This window comes from Lynx rufus, unplaced genomic scaffold (genome assembly GCF_022079265.1).
Source record: "Lynx rufus isolate CCGP_SWC_20201006 ecotype Redwood Valley unplaced genomic scaffold, mLynRuf1.p SCAF_27, whole genome shotgun sequence".
Taxonomy (NCBI): Eukaryota; Metazoa; Chordata; class Mammalia; order Carnivora; family Felidae; genus Lynx; species Lynx rufus.
Window position 1 is genome coordinate 15,088,545 of NW_025814842.1, and position 19,080 is coordinate 15,107,624.

Sequence of the window (19,080 nt, forward strand, 5' to 3'; positions counted from 1 at the left end):
GGAGCCTGCTTCAGATTCTGTGTCTCCCTCTCTCTCTACCCCTCCCCTACTCCATGCTCTGTCTGCCTCTCTCAAAGATAAATAAACATTATTAAACAGTAAAAAATTAAAAAACAACTGTAAACATCGGATTAAGTGGTGAAAGACTGAAAGCTTTTCCTCTACTATCACTTAACAAGACAAGGATGCCTACTTTCATCACTTCCATTTATCACACTACTGGCAGTTCTAGCCAGAGCAACTGGGCAAGAAAAAGACGTAAAAGACATCCAAGTAAGGAAGGAGAAGTAAAATTATCTCCGTTTGCAGACGATACGATCTTATATGTAGGTGTGCCTTTTCTTGAGAATTTGGCACTTGAGATTGAACCAAGTGGTGGTAGATGCTTAAGCTAAGTTGGGGCTACAGCCACCATATCAGGGGATATGGAAAATAAAGAAGCAAAAGAAGCCAAGGGAAAAGGAGGGAGGAAAGGAAAAAGAAGGAGCTGGTCAGAAAGGCTGACAGACGGGTAGATAGGAGTGTGGCTTAACAACTACTTGTTCCAGAAAGATTCACTAGTGAATTCAATCAAACATTTAAGAAATAACACCAATACTCCCTATCTATTCCAGAAAATAGAGGCAGAGAAAACACTTCTTAACTCATTCTAAGAGACCAGCATTGCCCTAATACCACAATGAGATAAAGACTTTACAAAAAAGGAAAACTACAGAACATTAACTGTGATGAACATATATGTAAAAAAATCAATGAAATATTAGCAAGTCAAATCCAACAATGTATAAAAAAATTATACACCACAACCAATAATACCAATAAAACCATGGATTTATTCCAGGTATGGCAAGGCTGGTTCAACATTTGAAAATCAATTAATGTAATACATCACGTCAACAAGCTAAAGAAGAGAAATGAAACTAATCATATCATTAATTGCAGAGAAAGTATTTGACAAAAATCCAAACCAATTTATGATTAAAAACTCTCAGCAAACTAGAAATGGAGGGAAATGTCTTCAACCTGATACATAGTTACCAAAAACCTACAGTAAACATCATATTTAAGTGAGAGACCAGTTGCTTTCCCACTAAAATCAAAATCTAAGCAAGAATGTCCCCTTTTACCATTTCTATTCAACATCATATAGAAGCACTAACCAATACAATAAGATTGAAAATGGAAATAAAACATATACAGATTGGGAAGAAAGAGATGCATAGATGATGTGATTAGTAATCGATGTAGAAAAAAACAAAAAATTAACACTAACAAAACACCCTCCTAATAAGTGATTACGGCATGACTGCGCTATATGAGGTAATACATAAAAACTAGCTGCTTTCTCATATACTAACAATGAACAAGTGGAATTTGAAATTAAAAACACAGCACCATGCTCATTAGCATCAAAAAATGAAACACTTGGGGCACCTGGGTGGCTCAGTTGGTTGGGCTTCTGACTTCGGCTCAGGTCATGATCTTGCGGTTTGTGAGTTTCAGCCCCGCGTCGGGCTCTGTGTTGACGGCTCGGAGCCTGGAGCCTGCTTCAGATTCTGTGTCTCCCTCTCTCTCTGTCCCTCCCCTATTCATGCTCTGTCTCTGTCTGTCTCAAAAATAGATAAAACATTTAAAAAAAAATTTTTAAAACATGAAACACTTATGTATAAATCTAGGGAAATATGTACAGGATCTATATGCAGGAAATAAAACCTGAAAAAAGTCATGGGAGATCTAAATAAGAGATATTTCATGTTCATGGATTGGAAGACTGAATATTGTCAATTTTTCCTAGCTTAATCTGTAGATTCAACTCGCTCCCAAACAAAACCCTAGTAGGCTAGTTTATAGGTATTAACAAATGGATTTTCTAAAGTTTTTATGGAAAGGCAAAAGACTTAGAATAGCCAATCCAAGAAGCCAGTTGGCATGTTGGAGGACTGACATCACCCAATTTCAAGACTTACAATAAAGCTAACAGAAGTCACCATTGCACAGCATTGGTGAAAGAATGGACATATAGATCGATGTAACAATATACAGGCCAGAAATAGACACACACAAATGTAGTCTACTGATCTTTGAAAAAGGAGGAAGGGCAATTAAATGGAGAAAGAATAATCTTTCCAACAAATGGTACTTCAACAACTTGACATCTGCATACAAAACAAACAACAAAATATCGATATAAATCTCACAGTTTTCGAGACAGATCTTAGACCCAAACATAAAATATAAAACTATAAAATTTCTAGAAGATAACATAGGATGAAATCCAGCATCACCCATGAAAGAAAAAGTTGATAAGCCAGATTTTATTAATTAAAAATGTTTGCTCTGAGAAAGGCACAGTTAAGAGAATGAAAAGTCACAGACCGGAAGAAAATATTTGCAAAACTCATCTGGTAAATGGAAAGTATCGAAAATATGTAAAGAATTCTTAAAACTCAACATTAAGAAAATAACCAACCCAACTAAAACATGAGGAAAAGATCTGAACAGACACCTCACTAAAGAAAATGTACGGATTGCAAATAAGCCTACTTAAAGATGTTCATCTTTTTATGACATCACATGTCATGTGGTTTTCAAACCTATACAACTTTATAGCACAAATACTGACCCTTAAAGTATGAAAATTAAAAAAAAAAATCATTTAGGAGGTCAGGGGGTCCCAGGAAGAGGTGCAGACAGTGTGTGAGAATCTAACTCTGCTACAAATGTATGAAATAACTTCACTGAAGTGGAGAAAGAGGAAAAGGCGCTGACCTAAGTAATTCTGGAAACGAGTGGAGCCTCTAAGACTACAGGCAAAAGGAACTACAAACAAGCACTGTATTCTTGGGTTAAACGTTCTGATACTGCTACACATGTACGTTGCAAGTGAACAATTAAGTAAACAGATGACGGCTATTAGGCGCTAGGTTTCTCACTGTTAGAGGAGGAGTTTTCAAATTAGTAAGGAGAGGAGCCTACAGTGAGTTATGTTAGCAATGGATTAGAGTTTGAGACATCAGTATGTTTAGCTTCATCTAGATACAAATGGTCACAGGTGGAAGTATTTACAGACATGTGTATATACGAAGGCTAGGATATATATACAATGTCTTTGCTCTGTTACACCTTTTAGAGAGCCTAAAAGAAGAAACAACACCCTAGTCAACAACAAGCACACCTTCACCCAGATCTTGGTTTCTAACACCATTCTTCAATAAAAGGAACCAGGGCTCCTGAAGAAATGACTGATTCTAGGACTGGAGCAAGAAAAATACAAGATGAGCTTGGAGTATCTTGTAGTGCCAGAAAGTAAGGAAGTGCTCAAAACAAAAACAAATAAAACCTCCGACCCTGAAGGGGGGTATGTTAAAAGAGCAAAAGAGGCAACTGGAAGAGAACGTAGTGGCCAGAGCTAGAACAATTTGAGCAACAAAGGAAATAGAGTACAACTGGATTATAACCCAAAGTATAAACTGAATACTATAAATCCATACTGTTATAAAAAAAAAGATTGAATACATTAATAAATGGGAAGAAGAGACAAACCTATTTATGTAGATATCTCACCCTCAAGGATGTGGAGCCTAACTCTCACTCCTTACATATGGGCTATATAGATAGTGACTTCTTTCCAAAGAGTAATGTACAGAAACGGGGAGGGGAAGAGTAAATTAACAGTGGAGAAAGCTGACAAACACTACCTCGACTTGCTGACCAAGGTCAACATCACTAGTTGGAAATCTAAATAAACTATGGACTTTAGCTAATAATGTAGCAATTTTGGTTCATTAATTGTAACCTATATACTATACCAATGAAAGATGTTAATAACAGGGAAACTCTAGGGTACAGAGGAAACCTTTATACTATCTTATCAAGTTTGCTGTAAATCCCAATCTGTAGGTACTAGGGCATAAAGTCTACTTTTTAAAAAAAAAAAAGGAAGAAATTACGTTTTAAAACAATGATCTGTGGATTTCTGGAAGCTGTACATGTGATCTACTACTTGGTTTCCACTGGCGGTGATCCGCTATAATAGGACATCACCAACATGCAGGGAGGAAGGACTTCAGTGTTTCTGAACTAAAACCATCAGCAGAGTGTATTGGGTTCATCATGGTCTCATTAGTTTGCAAACTGGCAGGTCCAAGGTTACATCTGAGCTGCTAATGGAAAACACAGAGGCAGAAGGGGGACTGTATCTCCTTGTCCCAGCTGCTTCGTCCAAAGCGCACAGGCAGGTCCACCTTCCTCGAGTAGACTGTTTCCAGTGGGCAGCTGTACTTCTCTTTGTCCCTCAAGCTCAGCTTTAGAACCAAAACATGCTGACTTAACTTGAGTTTGTTTGTCTTTCCTTGGTTCAAAGTCAAAGAAACTCACTGAACTTTCTACTCCCACTCACCAAAGAAACCGCCTCTTATCAAGAGCAGAAACACCTTTATCAAGAGTCTAAACAACACCTCTAAATGACAGAACTGTTCAGACAGCTGGGTGGCTCAGTCAGTTGAGCAGCTGACTTTTTTTTTTTTTAATGTTTATTTATTTTTGAGAGAGAGAGAGAAGGACAGAATGAGTGAGGGGAGGGGCAAAAGATATGAAGCGGGCTCTGTGGCAATAGCAGAAAGCCCAATGTGGGGCTCAAACTCACAAACCAAAAGATCATGACATGAGCTGAGGCTGGAGACTCAACCGACTGAGCCACCCAGGTGCCCAAAGCAGCGGACTTGATTTTGGCTCAGGCCATGATCTGATTTTGGCTAAGGTCATGATCTCATGATTCGTCCCACATTGGCTCCCTGCAGAGAGCGATTCTTGGGATTCTCTCCTCTCTCTCTGTGCCTCCCTCCACTCACACACTCTCTTTCAAAATAAATAAATGGACTGTTAAAAAAAAAAAAACAACAAAAAACTGTTCTACAGAGATCAAAAAAAAATAACCCACTAACAACTATGAAATGCTTTGTATGTGGAATAGCATATGGCAATAACAAGAGCATATGGCAATAACAAGGGCATTTGTACTGCAAATGACCACAGAGTATTCTGGGTATGGATAGGGTAATGCAGATTATAATGGATTCTCCAGAGGCTGTTTGATGCTGTGAAAATTTTACAAGTTAATGCATAATCTTTAAAGGTCACCTAAATGTAAATATTCAACCAATGCTTGGAATCTCTCTAGAATTTTTTTTTTTTTCTTTTCAAGAATTCACCTTACATCTTGGGTTATGTGGTATCCTGGATCAGAGAATTCAAAATTTTTGAAATGGATAAAGAAAGAAATGCCACAATGGAGGGATTTTCAATGCTGCACTTTATGGCAATGTTCTTTTTTCTGCTAGCCAACTTTACTAGAATCAGAAAAGTACAATCTAGTAGATAGGAGAGACTTTCCAAAAGCATGGATTGGCATCAGATTCCTGCTACAGAAAAACAGAAGAAATGGTGAATAGGAAAACAACTGGATTTAACAAGTAGCAGGTCACTGATGACCTATAAAATAGCAAACTCAGTTGAGTATTTATTTGTTGAATAAAGGAATGAATGAATGAATAAATAATAAGGAAGAAGGTAGAGATACAGCAAAATGAGCAAGGACGATTCAGCAACTGCTCTCAGAAGGTACAACTGTGAAAAAGGGAAGGAGACGAAAGTGAAGAGGCTGTTAGTTCACTAAACAAACACCAAGAATCTACTATGCATCAGCTCCTCTAGGAAGTGCTAGAGATGACAGTCCTTGTGTTCCAGGAACCCACAACTCCTTAGGAAGGCAGCCCTACCTATGTGCATATAGATCTGAGAGAAGTGACCCCCAAGGAGGTTTGTTTTACAGTTTTAAGGAGAATTCAGCAGGTGAACTGAGATGGGGCAGGGTGGTGAATGCATTTCTGGCAGAAGAGGTAGGTATCTTGGGCAAACACAGAGGAAAGAATCATGGCAGTATCTTGTAAAGGGGTAGGGCAGGGGGTGGCCTGAAATAAAGCCAAAAAGGCCCTAATTGTGAAAGCCATCATGATTCAAATAAAATATCTAGGTTTTTCTTTTGCATGCACTGTGAGATAAAAACATGGCAGGGAAACAATGAGCTTGGGGGTGGCAGGATAAACAATGAGGTTGTTAAATGGCCAACACCCACTCTGTTATTTATGAACTCAATGATTTGTTTTATGGATTTGTCTACTCTTTAGGTTTTGTTTTGTCTTCTTCTGTTTCTTTCCTCTGTTTGGTTTTTGGTTATATCTCTGTTTTTAGTACCCTTAAAAAGGCATCCATCTGTAAACTGCTAGCCTACTTCTTAAATGGGACCTGATAGGCTCTGATTAGGATCAGGCAAAGATGTTCTCACAGAAGTTTCAGGAAAATCTTTCCAGTAACACTGCAGGGGCAGCCCTGTAACCATACTGGGTGACACTTAATAAACATAAATAAAACATAATAAAACATAATAAACATAAATAAAAGAAAATCACTTTATGTGGAAATAATCTACTGATGACACAGTGTGCGCAGTGGACTGGCATGCTGGTCACTGAGGAGATACTATACCAAAAACCGTAAATGTCAAAACTGTGTGGTCATAGACTTCTGATGCTAGACAAAATGGAGGAAACGCACGTCTTCGTATTTCTCCCACTATACAGCTAAAATCCCTCAATAGTATATGTAAAGCAAACGTAAGAAGGCTTTGAAGGCAGAGGTAAGAAGGCAGACTGGCTAGGGACCTCGGACCCAAGGAACAACACAGTGATACATTCCCTGGGTTTCATTTTTGGCTCTTCTATCCTTCTGGGTGCGGAAGCCCAGAAGCCTGGTTGAAGCCTGCAATCCAGAAACACCAGCGGGCATAAACAATAAAAAAAAAAAATCTTACAGCGCCAAAAAAATCTGCTTTTCTTGGCCAAAGGACCAGGAAAAGAGCAGCCTAGCAAGACACAAAACTTTTAGATAATAACCAACCTAGGCCACGAGAAAAATGCCTCATTCTCCCCCCAGTCAGTCAGCACCGAGTGGGGACCCCAGACTTCTACATTTGCCCAGCCATGGTGAGCCATAACCTCCCTCCTCACTGCTGGGGAGCTGTCAGAGAAGGTGGAGCGGAGGATCCAGCAACCCCAACCCTTCTCTGTGGTCTCAGTGGAGACCCTGCAGGGAGCACTGACCTCCGCCTGTGGCAGCAAGGTGCCTCTCCCCACCCACGTCAGAGTGGGGGCAGAGGAAGCTTAGCAGAGAGCCAAGACTTTTGCCACTGCCTAGGGGCAAGGAGGCCATGTCCATTCCATACCATCCCTGGGGAGCAGTGATGAGGTGGTCCTCCTTTCCTAAATCAGAATGGGATCAGAGGCTATTGAGGAGAAAGCCTGAACTTACACCCCCAAATCAGCCACAACAAAGCTCCCCTCCCTCAACAGGTGAATGAAGGCTGAGTGGTGAGCCTGAATGTCTCAGTAATAAGGCGACACCCACCCACAATACACCTAGGATGAAAGCGAGTTCTGCATTTAATGCCTGACCACTCTCCTCTCTCCTTTTATACCCTTTGTTTCAGACCCTCACCATTTTACCTCTGACTGTTGGGACTATTACAGCAGTTTACAAAAAAAAAAATTTGTAATGTTTATTTATTTTTGAGAGAGAGAGAAAGAGTGTGAGCGGAGGAGGGGCAGAGAGAGAGGGGGAGACACAGAATCTGAAGCAGGCTCCAGGCTCTGTCAGCAGGGCTTGAACTCAGGAATGGCAAGATCATGACCTGAGCCAAAGTCAGACGCTTAATCGACTGAGCCACCCAGGCACCCACTATTATAGCAGTTTTTAACTGAACTGGTTTCTCTTAAAGCCTTGCACTTCATCCCCTGAAATACTGCCAAAGAAATTTTTTTGAAACTCAAATCTGATTGTGTCACTTCTATTTAAAACCCTTCAGTGCCTGCCCATGCTGTACAAAAAACAGCACAATTAGGATGTAATTCAGTGCCATCAATGCTCTTGCCCCTGGTGAATCACCCCCCTTCCATTCCCTTCAATCCTTCTCTTGACCTCCGGCCACACCAAACTATTTATTCTCCCAATGTGCCAGGCCTCTGCACTTCTCTGTGGACCTTTTCTTAGGCTGTTTTCTGCTTAAATGTCGTTTCTACCTGGGCTATTACTGAACATCCAGTCAAACAGCAACTCCTCTGTGAAGCCTTTCCTGATGGTACCATATATTCCCAACTATGCCTCCTTGGGCTCAATTCTACTCTTCCATCTTGCTCTGATAAAACTTTGGGGTATGTGTTTGTTTTGATAGTTACCTCTTTTTCTGTTAGACCATTCTGAAAGGCAGGGACTATTTTTTTTTAACTCATCTTTGTATTCTTTGTACCCAGCATAGTGCCTGACACACCCTGGGTACACAACAAACATGAAATAATGAAGGTCAATCTCAGACTGTCTCCTTATGTTGGCTTGTACCTTGTAGGCTTTGTCTGTTATTGCATTTATCATACTAAAATTTCAGTTGTTTGGTCCCTTCTGAGAACTTCCTGTGCATATGGGCAGGATCATAAAAAGAAACCAGAAGGATGAAAATGCCAGATTATCTGAAAACAAGCAACAGACCAACAGCTGACTTTATCAATGGAATTTAAAAGACAAGAGATTATATTGTGTTGAAAGACAACAAATGTCAATCTAGAATTTTATACCCAGCTAAAATATACATTTCCAGACAAACAAGAGCAGAATTTTCCATCAGCAGATGCCCACTAAAATAAATTTTTAAGAAAGTATTTTTTGGGCAGAAAGAACACAATCCTGTATGGAGAGTCAAAAATGAAGAAAGGAAAAGAGTGCAAAACAGTGTTAAAGATGCAGGTAAATCTAAATGAACAGTGACTACATACAGCAGTAACAATATTCTCCTTACACACATTTATAATTCATGGACAGAACAATAATAGCATGTGAGTTGGGAAGGGAAAAATGGAGGTTAATAAGGTATTCTAAGGTCCTTGCATTGCAGTTAGAGGGTAAAAGTATTCTTTAACATTATACTTTGATTAGTCAAGGATCATAAAGTCACTTCTAGTACAACCATTAAAAAAAAAAGAAAACAGTAAATAATTCCAAAGTAACACCTACTGTGTCTGAGAAAATAAAGGAAGTGCAGAGAGAGAGGGAAGTGCAATTTAAAAAGCATCTGGAGAGGTAGACAGCCTGACCATGCAGGGCCCTAGGGTCACATTAAGGACTTTGATTTTCATGCTAAAAGCAACGGGAGGTCACTGAGGCATCTCAATGGAGTTAGAAAGAACTCTGCCACCAGAGTCAGGATTATTTCCAGAGCACTGCCTCTTTAATCAAATATTTTTTTTTAAATGTTATTTATTTATTTTGAGAGAGGGAGAGCACATGCATGCATGAGTGTGCATGCATCAGTGGGGGAGGGGCAGAGACAGAGAGGGAGGCTGAGGATCCCAAGCTGGCTCCGTGCTGCCAGCACAAAGCCTGACACAGGGCTCAATCCCACAAGCCGTGAGATCATGACTTGAGCCAAAATCAAGAGTCAGATGCTCAACCTACTGAGCCACCCAGGCGACCCTCAAATAATTTTTTTAAAGGTACTATCTTACCTGAAAAGGTTAACAGTGAATGAAAAACTAGAAAATAAAATTAGGTTTTTGGCTTTAATTTTTAAGATTTGCTTTGTAAGTTAATTAGCTTTGTAGCTATCATTAACATTTCAAATACCAGGTGGCCTTTATTTCTTTGTTCCCTAATGTCCCAGAACATATTCTTCTGTCTAAACATCTGACAGACCACAAGTCAGCTACATACAATCTAACTGCAACCAAAGCATGAGAGCCTTTTTAACCTCATGGTTATTGAGACTACAGGATGTGATATTTTAATTGAGCAAATCTCATATTATTAAATGTCATTAACTTGAGAAGCTGTTCAGGAAGTCATTTAGGTTTTTGTGAGAATATACTGAGTCTTTCATGTTCAAATTGACCCTGACTTTATTTGCATAAAAAGAACTTATGTAAGAAAAGGTAGCCCACCCTTAACCTTTATTATCATCTTGGTATTAATCTATCTTTATTGTGATATAATCCACAGACCATAATATTCAGCCTTTAAAGTGTACAATTGAGTGACTTTTGGATTAGTCTCAAAGATGGGCAACCAACACCACACTATAATTCTAGAGTATTTCATCATCCCCCAAAGAAATCCCATACCTATTAGCAGTCACTTCCTAGTCTGCTCTTCTCCCAGCACCTGGCAACCACCAACCTACTTTCCATCTCTATGGATTTATCTAGTCTGGATATTTCATACAATCATACAATATGTGCCCTGTTGTGTCTGGGTTTTTTTTTTTTTTCCCCACCTAGAATAATGTTTTCAGGGTTCATCCATGTCGACTTTTGTTTTGAAGTTTATTTATTTTGAGAGAGAGAAAGTGTGAGTGGGGGAGGGCAGAGAGAGGGAGAGAGAGAGAGAATCCCAAGCAGGCTCCATACTAACAGTGCACAGCCTGGTGCAGGTCTGGAACCCATAAGCCGTGAGATCATGACCTGAGCTAAAGTCAGATATTTAACTGGCTGAGCCCCTTAGGCACCCCATGCCCACTTAAAAAAAAAAAAAAAAAAAGTATTTATTAATGGAGAATTTGAACAGAAAACTAGGCATAGTATAACAAACCTCTATGTGCTCATCATCTAGCCACGACAACAGTCATCTTATCCACACACCCACATAATTTCACCTCATGTTATTTTAAATCAAACCCAGATGCCACATTATTTCTGTACAAATACTTCTGTAAGGACACGTTGTGATAGCTACTCCAACAATGGCCTTCTGATTAGCAGATTTTCCTTCTTATTTTAATGGCCTACCTTTACCAAGAGCTGAATTTTTCCTTTGCTGGACATTCTTAAGAAATATGCGAGATCTGGGTACTTATTCTGTCTAGTAAAAGTGCTAAAAGGGAAAAATGGAAACCAAAACTCCAGGAAAATTTCTCCAGAGGCTGAGATTCAAAGTGATATAAAATTTGATAAATACTTCAATATTTCTTCTGGAAGTCATATGGGGGTTGTCCACTATTTCAGCTTTCTCTTGTCATTCTGAGGAAGGATTAGAGGTTATGACAAGGGTGTTTTTTGCTTTTCTTTTTCAGTATGCACCAACTGCAAACCAAGAGGCCCTTCAAGTGCCTAGCTGAGGGCTAAGAATGAAATAAGAGTACGTGAGCCCAATGGACAGACTGGAGGGCCTTCTTAACGTCTATTTCAGGAAAGGTAGCAAACAAGCAGATATCCACTATAATAAAGACAGGAGAAAATAAAGAGAAGAAAGAAGAAGAAAAGAAGGCATAGTTGAGCTATTCTTACCCTTGTGTGAGCTATCAGGAGGCAGTTGGAATGTTCATGTTCACAAGCAATTTCATAGTTGGGGATGAGAGCCACCAACTCGCGGACAAAGTGTACCACCTCCTCGTGCCAGGGCACGTTGGCCATGGTAAGACTGCTTGCTGAACTCTCTCCACAGTAGGTGACACCCTGGGGAACAAGACAACAGAGACAATTACGGACCTAATTTAAATGAAATCAACTAAGAGTTTCAGAGCCAGAAAGGCTTCTAGAGGGAATCTACCCCATCCCACCCAATCCAATCCAATTCAATCCAAAAGTGAAGAAAGTAACAGTGAATTAGAGATGATAAAATCTGCTTAGGAGCTCCCAGGCAGATGGCCTTCCCACCCTGTGACTGAGGGTGCTCAGTGCTGTCACAATCCATGCTGTCTAGGCACAACAATGTATTTGAACCAACAACGTATCTTTTCATTCAGATTTCTTGGTGCACTGTAAGAGGTTAATGCTCAAGGGATTATAAATCTCATACACTAATAATGGAGGCATGGTTGGCACAAAAATTCACCGAACAGTTTATTCACTGGGAAAATAAGATGAGCCCCCATTTCCCAATATAACTTAGGTTTGATAAAGGTTGATAAGATTCTTCTGCAAAGGGCCAGCTAGGGATCCCTTTGAAAGTATTCTTTAAGGAGATTACTTTCTGTACATGGGTATGTATAAACACAGAATTGTGCCAAACAGGAAATACATTTGTGGCTATACATGCATACCTTTCACACACTTACATGCATATACATGCATCTCGCCTCTACAGAAATTTCTGAGTTGTACAAATGCGGTAAGGTAAATTGGCTTCTAATGCTTTAGAACACTACCTGACAGCCCACGCTTATAGGACCCCAAAGTTTCATAATTAAGTTCTCTATTTGGTTAAGTTACATAATGATAAATTTTCTGATAATAAGGGATATCTTAATTTTGCAGGCTCTTTAAATACTCCAGAATTAAACTTTCTGGACAAGTGTTTTGAATATTCTAGACATGCTGCTACTAAGGAGGGAATAACTAAAATAAAAAGACATGCACTCACACACTCTGTCTCACTCACACAGACGCAGACAGACAGACAGACACACACACAAAGACACACACATACAGAGTAGAGGGGATGGGATACCACTGAATGAAAAACCCATGGATGAGCAAACACTCAGGGCTGGGAACCGGCTGAAGACTCAGATGAACTCTGTAAAATGATCTACTCCAGATGACTACTCAAAAAGATTCCCGTTATGCTAAACCGTGACCTTTGCTGAACATAAACTAGAGGCAACCCAGCTCAGTTGTAACAATCAAGAGCATCATCTCTATCAGCCCAGTGATTTTAGAAAATTCATTAAACCAAGTTTGAGTTTTAGGTGATTTAAAAAAAAAGCAAGTACTACAACAGTTCTGAAAATCTTTAGGAATGGCTGAAAAATTGTGCTAAACTTACCGGAATGTATACCAAACATGAAAACAATTTATTGATAGGTCAAATTAGTCATAAAAATGAACTTTACTTCAACTTAAGTGCTTTTTATGATACTGTGAATTATATGAAAAAGCATGTACATAGTAGCGAATTCAAAGGAACTTATTTTTCATATTAAAAAAAATTTTTTGGGGGGCGCCTGGGTGGCGCAGTCGGTTAAGCGTCCGACTTCAGCCAGGTCACAATCTCGCGGTCCGGGAGTTCGAGCCCCGCGTCAGGCTCTGGGCTGACGGCTCGGAGCCTGGAGCCTGTTTCCGATGCTGTGTCTCCCTCTCTCTCTGCCCCTCCCCCACTCATGCTCTGTTTCTCTCTGTCCCAAAAATAAATAAAAAATGTTGAAAAAAAAATTTTTTTTTAAAAAAAATTTTTTTAATGTTTGTTTATTTTTGAGAGAGAGAGAGTATGAGCGGGAGAGGGACAGGGAGGGAGGGAGGGAGGGGGGGAGGGAGAGAGAGAGAGAGAGAAGGATATGCAGAATCGGAAGCAGGATCCAGGCTCTGAGCTGCCAGCACAGAGCCCGATGTGGGGCTCGAACCCATGAACCGTGAGATCGTGACCTGAGCTGAAGTTGGATGCTTATCCAGCTGAGCCACCCAGGCGCCCCTATTTTTTAGATAAGATCTTACATCTATGACAATAGCTCTGGAAATATTATTTCTTATTCACCAATAATAAATCATGAACCATCAAGGACAGATTTGGTTTGGGAAGGAAATGAGAGAATGAGTGCCACGGTTCATTACTAGGTCTTCACATAATACTTTCCCATACACTCACATGGTGCTTCATAGTTAACTAAGTTCTTCACATAAAAGTTCTCATTTTAGCCAGGCAAAATCCTCTGGGGTAGGCAGTATGGGCAACTTTCTGAGCCTCTGTGACATGAATGGGCTCTGTGAATTACTCTGTGGAGTCACCTTTGGGAACCCCTGAGCCCTCCCTCAGTTGGGCTCCTGATGTCCCCCTCCTCTGGTGCTCCCCTCTCTGCTCTGGCTACTTCATCCTGCACTCCGGTCTAATGGCTGACTTGCCCTGACTTTATTCCTGATCACACTTTACCTAAACTATCTAAAAGTGCTTCCTTTTCTATGACATCACAGTTGTCTGCCATCTTCTCATCCCGCCACCATCCTGCCCCCACCCCATCTATCACCAGCACCAAGTTTTGCCATCACAACTTTGAAAAAAGAATGAACTCAAGAAAACAGATGGGTACCGTGTGGCAACTGAAAAACACTCACTTTGTAATCTCCAGGTTGAGGAGTGGCAAGCAGAGACCCAAAGAAAGTTCCTCAAGAACAAAACCACTTATGCACCCCTGGGTTTGTAGTGAAAAGCATAACCCACGCCATTACATTGGTGCCTTTTGGATGGATCACTCTGCTGGAGGACATGGAAGCCATAAGGTCCTATATTGGGTGCGTGGACACTTTACCTGGGGATTCAAGGTCTGTGGAAAGAGTAGTATTTTGGCAGTTTGATTGATATTCTAATTAAACTGAACGTCAAAAGACTCCTATTGTTTTTGTTTCCTATAGTCTAATGAGAAATGTTGTTGTCTTCATGACTTTTACTTTTTGCACAATATACCCAAAACGTGTCACTCCATCCTAAAAATGCTTCAACAACTCTTCCCAGACACACACACACACAGGAAAACAAAAAACAGCCCAACCTTCTCAGCATGGCACATGAGGCCTTCTTTTTTTTTTTTAAGTTTATTTATGTATTTATTTTCAGAGAGAGAAGAAGACAGAGAATCCCAAGCAGGTTCTGCACTGTCAGCACGAAGCCCAACGCAGGGCTACAGTCCACAAAACGGTGAGATCATGACTTGAGCCAAAACCAAGAGTTGGATGCTCAACTGACTGAGCCACTCATGAGGCTTTCTTAAGTGGACTGCCCTCCTCAGCATCCAGTCTTTACTTGGCTAAATTTCCCACCATCTCTTTAATCTCTGTTCAAGAACCCCTACCCAACCTGATCCCAAGCTCATCATATCTGGTACATAGGTTGTACCAACTGGTATAATTACATGTGTAAATTCTAAGCTTGTACAGGCAGGGGCTGTGCTCTGTTCTTCTCTGTACCCCCAACCAATCTATGCTGAATGACCTAAAGATCAAGTCACATATTTTATATCACATTAAACTCCAGAACTCTTTTCTGATATAATATAAAATTTCATTCACATTAATCTGGATTTTTCTACTCTTTTCTCCCCTCTACTCTTTAATGCTTGATGACAAAGCAACTGAGGAATGCCAGTCAGGGACTGCTACATGAATAACCACTAATATTCCTTATCTTTGTGTAAAGAAAGACAGTGAGGTCAGGCTAAGGCATTTGTTTTGCACAAGGCACGCGACAAGGATTGAGCTCTGTAGACAGCTACAGTGCCAACAGCATAAAAGAGGTTTAAATCATCTGACAACAAATAATTACTAAGCACTTACTATTATTCTCAAGGTGCAATGCAAGGCAGGGAATATAAAGACAGTATTTCATTTACAAATGGATTGTGCTATGAAAGTTTTTCAATAAGGCAGATGTTTAGAACATGATACACATTTTCACAAACAAGCAAGCAAATAATGATCACTAAGGTTCTAGGGCTAGCAAATAAAGGCCTATTTAAGCCTAATGAAACTAAAATATATGTTCATTTACAGGGAATCAAACAGAAAAATAGTTTATGAGACTAGCAATGAAAGAAAAGCGGGAACCAATAAAATAAAGAAATAGCTTCTATTGATTTAGTTTAAATAAATGTGCTTAATGAGAAGTGATCTAAACATTTACTGAATCTGGGCATACATTATCCCACTGAATTCTCAAAACAAACCTATTAAAATGATACTGTTATTCTAATTCTAAATGGAGGAAATTTAGATGCAGAGAAGATCTACATCAGTACTTTTTCGGAATGTATCAAAGCTGTGCTCTTCCCCATTCCCCATGAGGCTCCAGAGTGCAGATTAGGAGAGACCCCCTGTGCGTGCACACTTGCACATGCCTGGAAAACACAAGACATGAACAGTACTTGTTTGCTTCTGCAGGGAACCCAGGCATGTCACTAGCCTAGGGTCAATTTGTATTATCAATTTCCTAGTTTCAAGGCATTTATTTATGTGACCATGAGGTACTATTCAAATTTTAATGCCAGGCCCTGGGAGACCCCTCCCCCCCTTTTTTTTTAATCAAGAGCATAGGTGAAAGACAAGCTTCCAAGGGCCATTCTGTGTCAGTGGGTAAATTCTGTCCTAATTTGTGCTTTCATTGAAGGCAAAAGGGCCTCGTGTTCCATCCTTTAAACCCAAGTCCCATCTCTATCAGAGCTACAAAGTACCACCAGGGTGGTCTCTCTTTTTTGAGTCCCAAAGGAACTCCCTTACAGACCTGACAGATGGCCATGCTCTCAAAAGTATGTTTATTATAACACAGTTACTTCTAAGTGTTTGTTTTTAGAGGAAGCTGAGGTTACTTAGCCTACCATATCGCTAGTTCTCATCAAATGTTTTTCAGAGAGGGTTTTTACTATTATTATTTTATTAAATGTTATTATTTTAAGTAATCTCTAACCTCAGCGTGGGGCTCAAACTCATGACCTGGAGATCAAGAGTTACCAACTGAGCGAGCCACATGTCCTCATTACCATTACTTTTAAAACTCCTCCAATTTAGAAAATTTTTAACTTTTTTTAATTTTAGAGACAGCGAGAGTGAGAGAGAAAGAACGGGCAAGTGCTCCCTTTGGCAGCACATATACTAAAATTAGAACATGCGCGGGCACTTGGTGTGGGGGGAGGGGTGAAGGGAGGAAGAGCGAGAGCGAGAGCGAGAGCGAAACCCAAGCAGGCTCCACTCGGCGTGGAGCTGGACGCGGGGCTGGATCCTACAATTCTGGGATCATCAAGAGTCAGACGCTCAACCGACTGAGCCACCTGAGCGCCCCCCCACCCCCACAAAATTTAAATTCAATTAATTAGACAACAACAACAAAAATGCCTTTTCAGACTTAAATAGTTTAACTCTATTGAACAGGAAAGGCTGCCTTCTCCTTTACTGATTTCGTTTCAATCAGTGGGATTACAAAAATGATGCCCGCTCACTCTAATAATTCGCAGGGCACGGAAACATGAAAAATAGAATTACTAAGCCTTTCCCTGCCCTTCTTCCAAATTACAACACTGTGAACAGTCTGATATAATCCTTCCGTACTTTTCTTATATAAATATATCCAAACATATACTGCTAAAAAATATAATCAGGGGCACCTGGGTGGCTTAGCTGGTTAAGCATCTAGCTCTTGATATCAGTTCAGGTCACGATCTCATGGTTTGTGAGTTCGAGCCCTGAGTCAGGGCTCACAGCACAGGGCCTGCTTAAGATTCTCTCTCCCTCTTTCCCTGCCCCTTCCCCCACTCATCTCTCTCTCAAAGAGGTAAACTTTTAAAATATATATAATCAAATGATAAACATTATTCTATAACTTGTTCTGTTTCTGAAGTATACTATATTCTGCTTCAGTTTAAAAGGAAGATACTTCAGGGGCGCCTGGGTGGCTCAGTCGGTTGAGCGACCGACTTCAGCTCAGGTCGTGATCTCACGGTCTGTGAGTTCGAGCCCCACGTTGGGCTCTGTGCTGACAGCTCAGAGCCTGGAGCCTGCTTCTGATTCTGTGTCTCCCTCTCTCTCTGCCCCTCCCCCACTCATGCTCTGTCTATCAGAAATAAATAAACATTAAAAAAAATTTTTTTTAAAGAAAGATACTTCATTACCCTGCAGGACAAACGAGAGCTGAATTTAACAAAGCAATGAGATCCAGTCCTCAGTGGCACAGGTACACTTAACAGAGGCCATTTCTATCTCAAACCTTCTATAAGAAACAAGCTGATCATCACCATGCTTTCCCTTGGTACGACTGTTACCTGTTACGTTATATTTTATCATTCATGTAAGATAGTTAAAATTGTGATTATATTACATATTTCTTCAAGAAACTTTTAAATAAAATCTCTCCAAGTGGCTCATTTTACTTCTGTAGACTTGGCCTTGTTCAATAAGACCATCCATTTCCCAAACAGCATGTCCATATCAAATTTTCTATCTCTGGTGCTTTGATGAGGCCTAGCACATAGAAAGAGCTGAAAGATATCTGTTGAATGCAGGGGTAAAACAGTAAAATGGAAATCTCATGTGAAAGAAACCATGTTATTATAACATCTCAGGTATAGACAGAGGGTATTACGTTAATAGTCTGTCAAACTAAAAAAATACCCATCGGAGGATTATACTGTTTACAAAGTAGCCATCTTTCTTTTAAAAATAATACCGGGTGATTCTTTTCAGATTGTAAAAGATGTCATACATTATAGAAAACATGACTGCAAAGAAGGAAAGGAGGAAGGGAGGGACGGAGGGAGGCAGAAAAAAGGTGACCGTATGATCCAGAAACTTGCTTAATAATGGAAGTTTTACTCCAACATCACTGGAGACAGCATTCTTTAATAGCTAAATCATAAATTAAAACACCATTAATCCCTGACATTGGCAAGGTTTGCTTAAGCCAACAAATATACTGCAGATGTAGTTTGCATCTCTGCATCATTAGAGTTCTTGCCAAGAGTAGCCTTTTAAAATTAAGAGCAATTTCAAAAGAAAAGAGTGTCTTTGACCTGACCAGGGATAAAATGCTGAACACTCAGACAGCAATATTTTATCTCTTCCCACCTCCCTGCTGCTCTAGGCTATAGTACCACAGAAAGCTGAACAGACAGCTGTAAAAATGAACTATCCTCTGAAATGACAGAGTGAAATGACATACACTGAAGAGTCGGGTTTTCAGAGACAGGGCGGAATTTTCTGGTCACGTTTTCTCATTCTGTGGATTCTTAGTTGTTCAGAAAAGCCATTTGCCTTGTAACAGTCCACAGCTTTAACTACCATGGCACGCTGATGCCTTCCAAATGATTACTGCCAGCCCTGTCTTATCCCCAGAACTCCAGGCGTATATAACCTCTGGCCTATTTGAACCTATATGTGGATATTTAAAAGGTCTCTCAAATGATTAAGGCCAACAAAGAACTCGTGAAATTACTCCCCAAATTTGCCTGCCTCCTCCACTGCTCTTTCCCGCTTCAGTAAACTGTTCCACATCCGCACGATTGCTTAAGCCAAA

General features: G+C 40.1%; 1 protein-coding gene across 1 annotated transcript in view; it reads right to left on the bottom strand.

The window, feature by feature from the left end:
* Nucleotides 1–19,080, bottom strand: part of LOC124519297 (S-adenosyl-L-methionine-dependent tRNA 4-demethylwyosine synthase TYW1) — a 213,882-nt gene that overhangs the window by 14,055 nt on the left and 180,747 nt on the right. Inside the window, exon 15 of the mRNA XM_047089449.1 lies at nt 11,382–11,549. Coding sequence (XP_046945405.1) covers nt 11,382–11,549 — 168 coding nt within the window. The remainder of the gene's footprint in view (nt 1–11,381; nt 11,550–19,080) is intronic.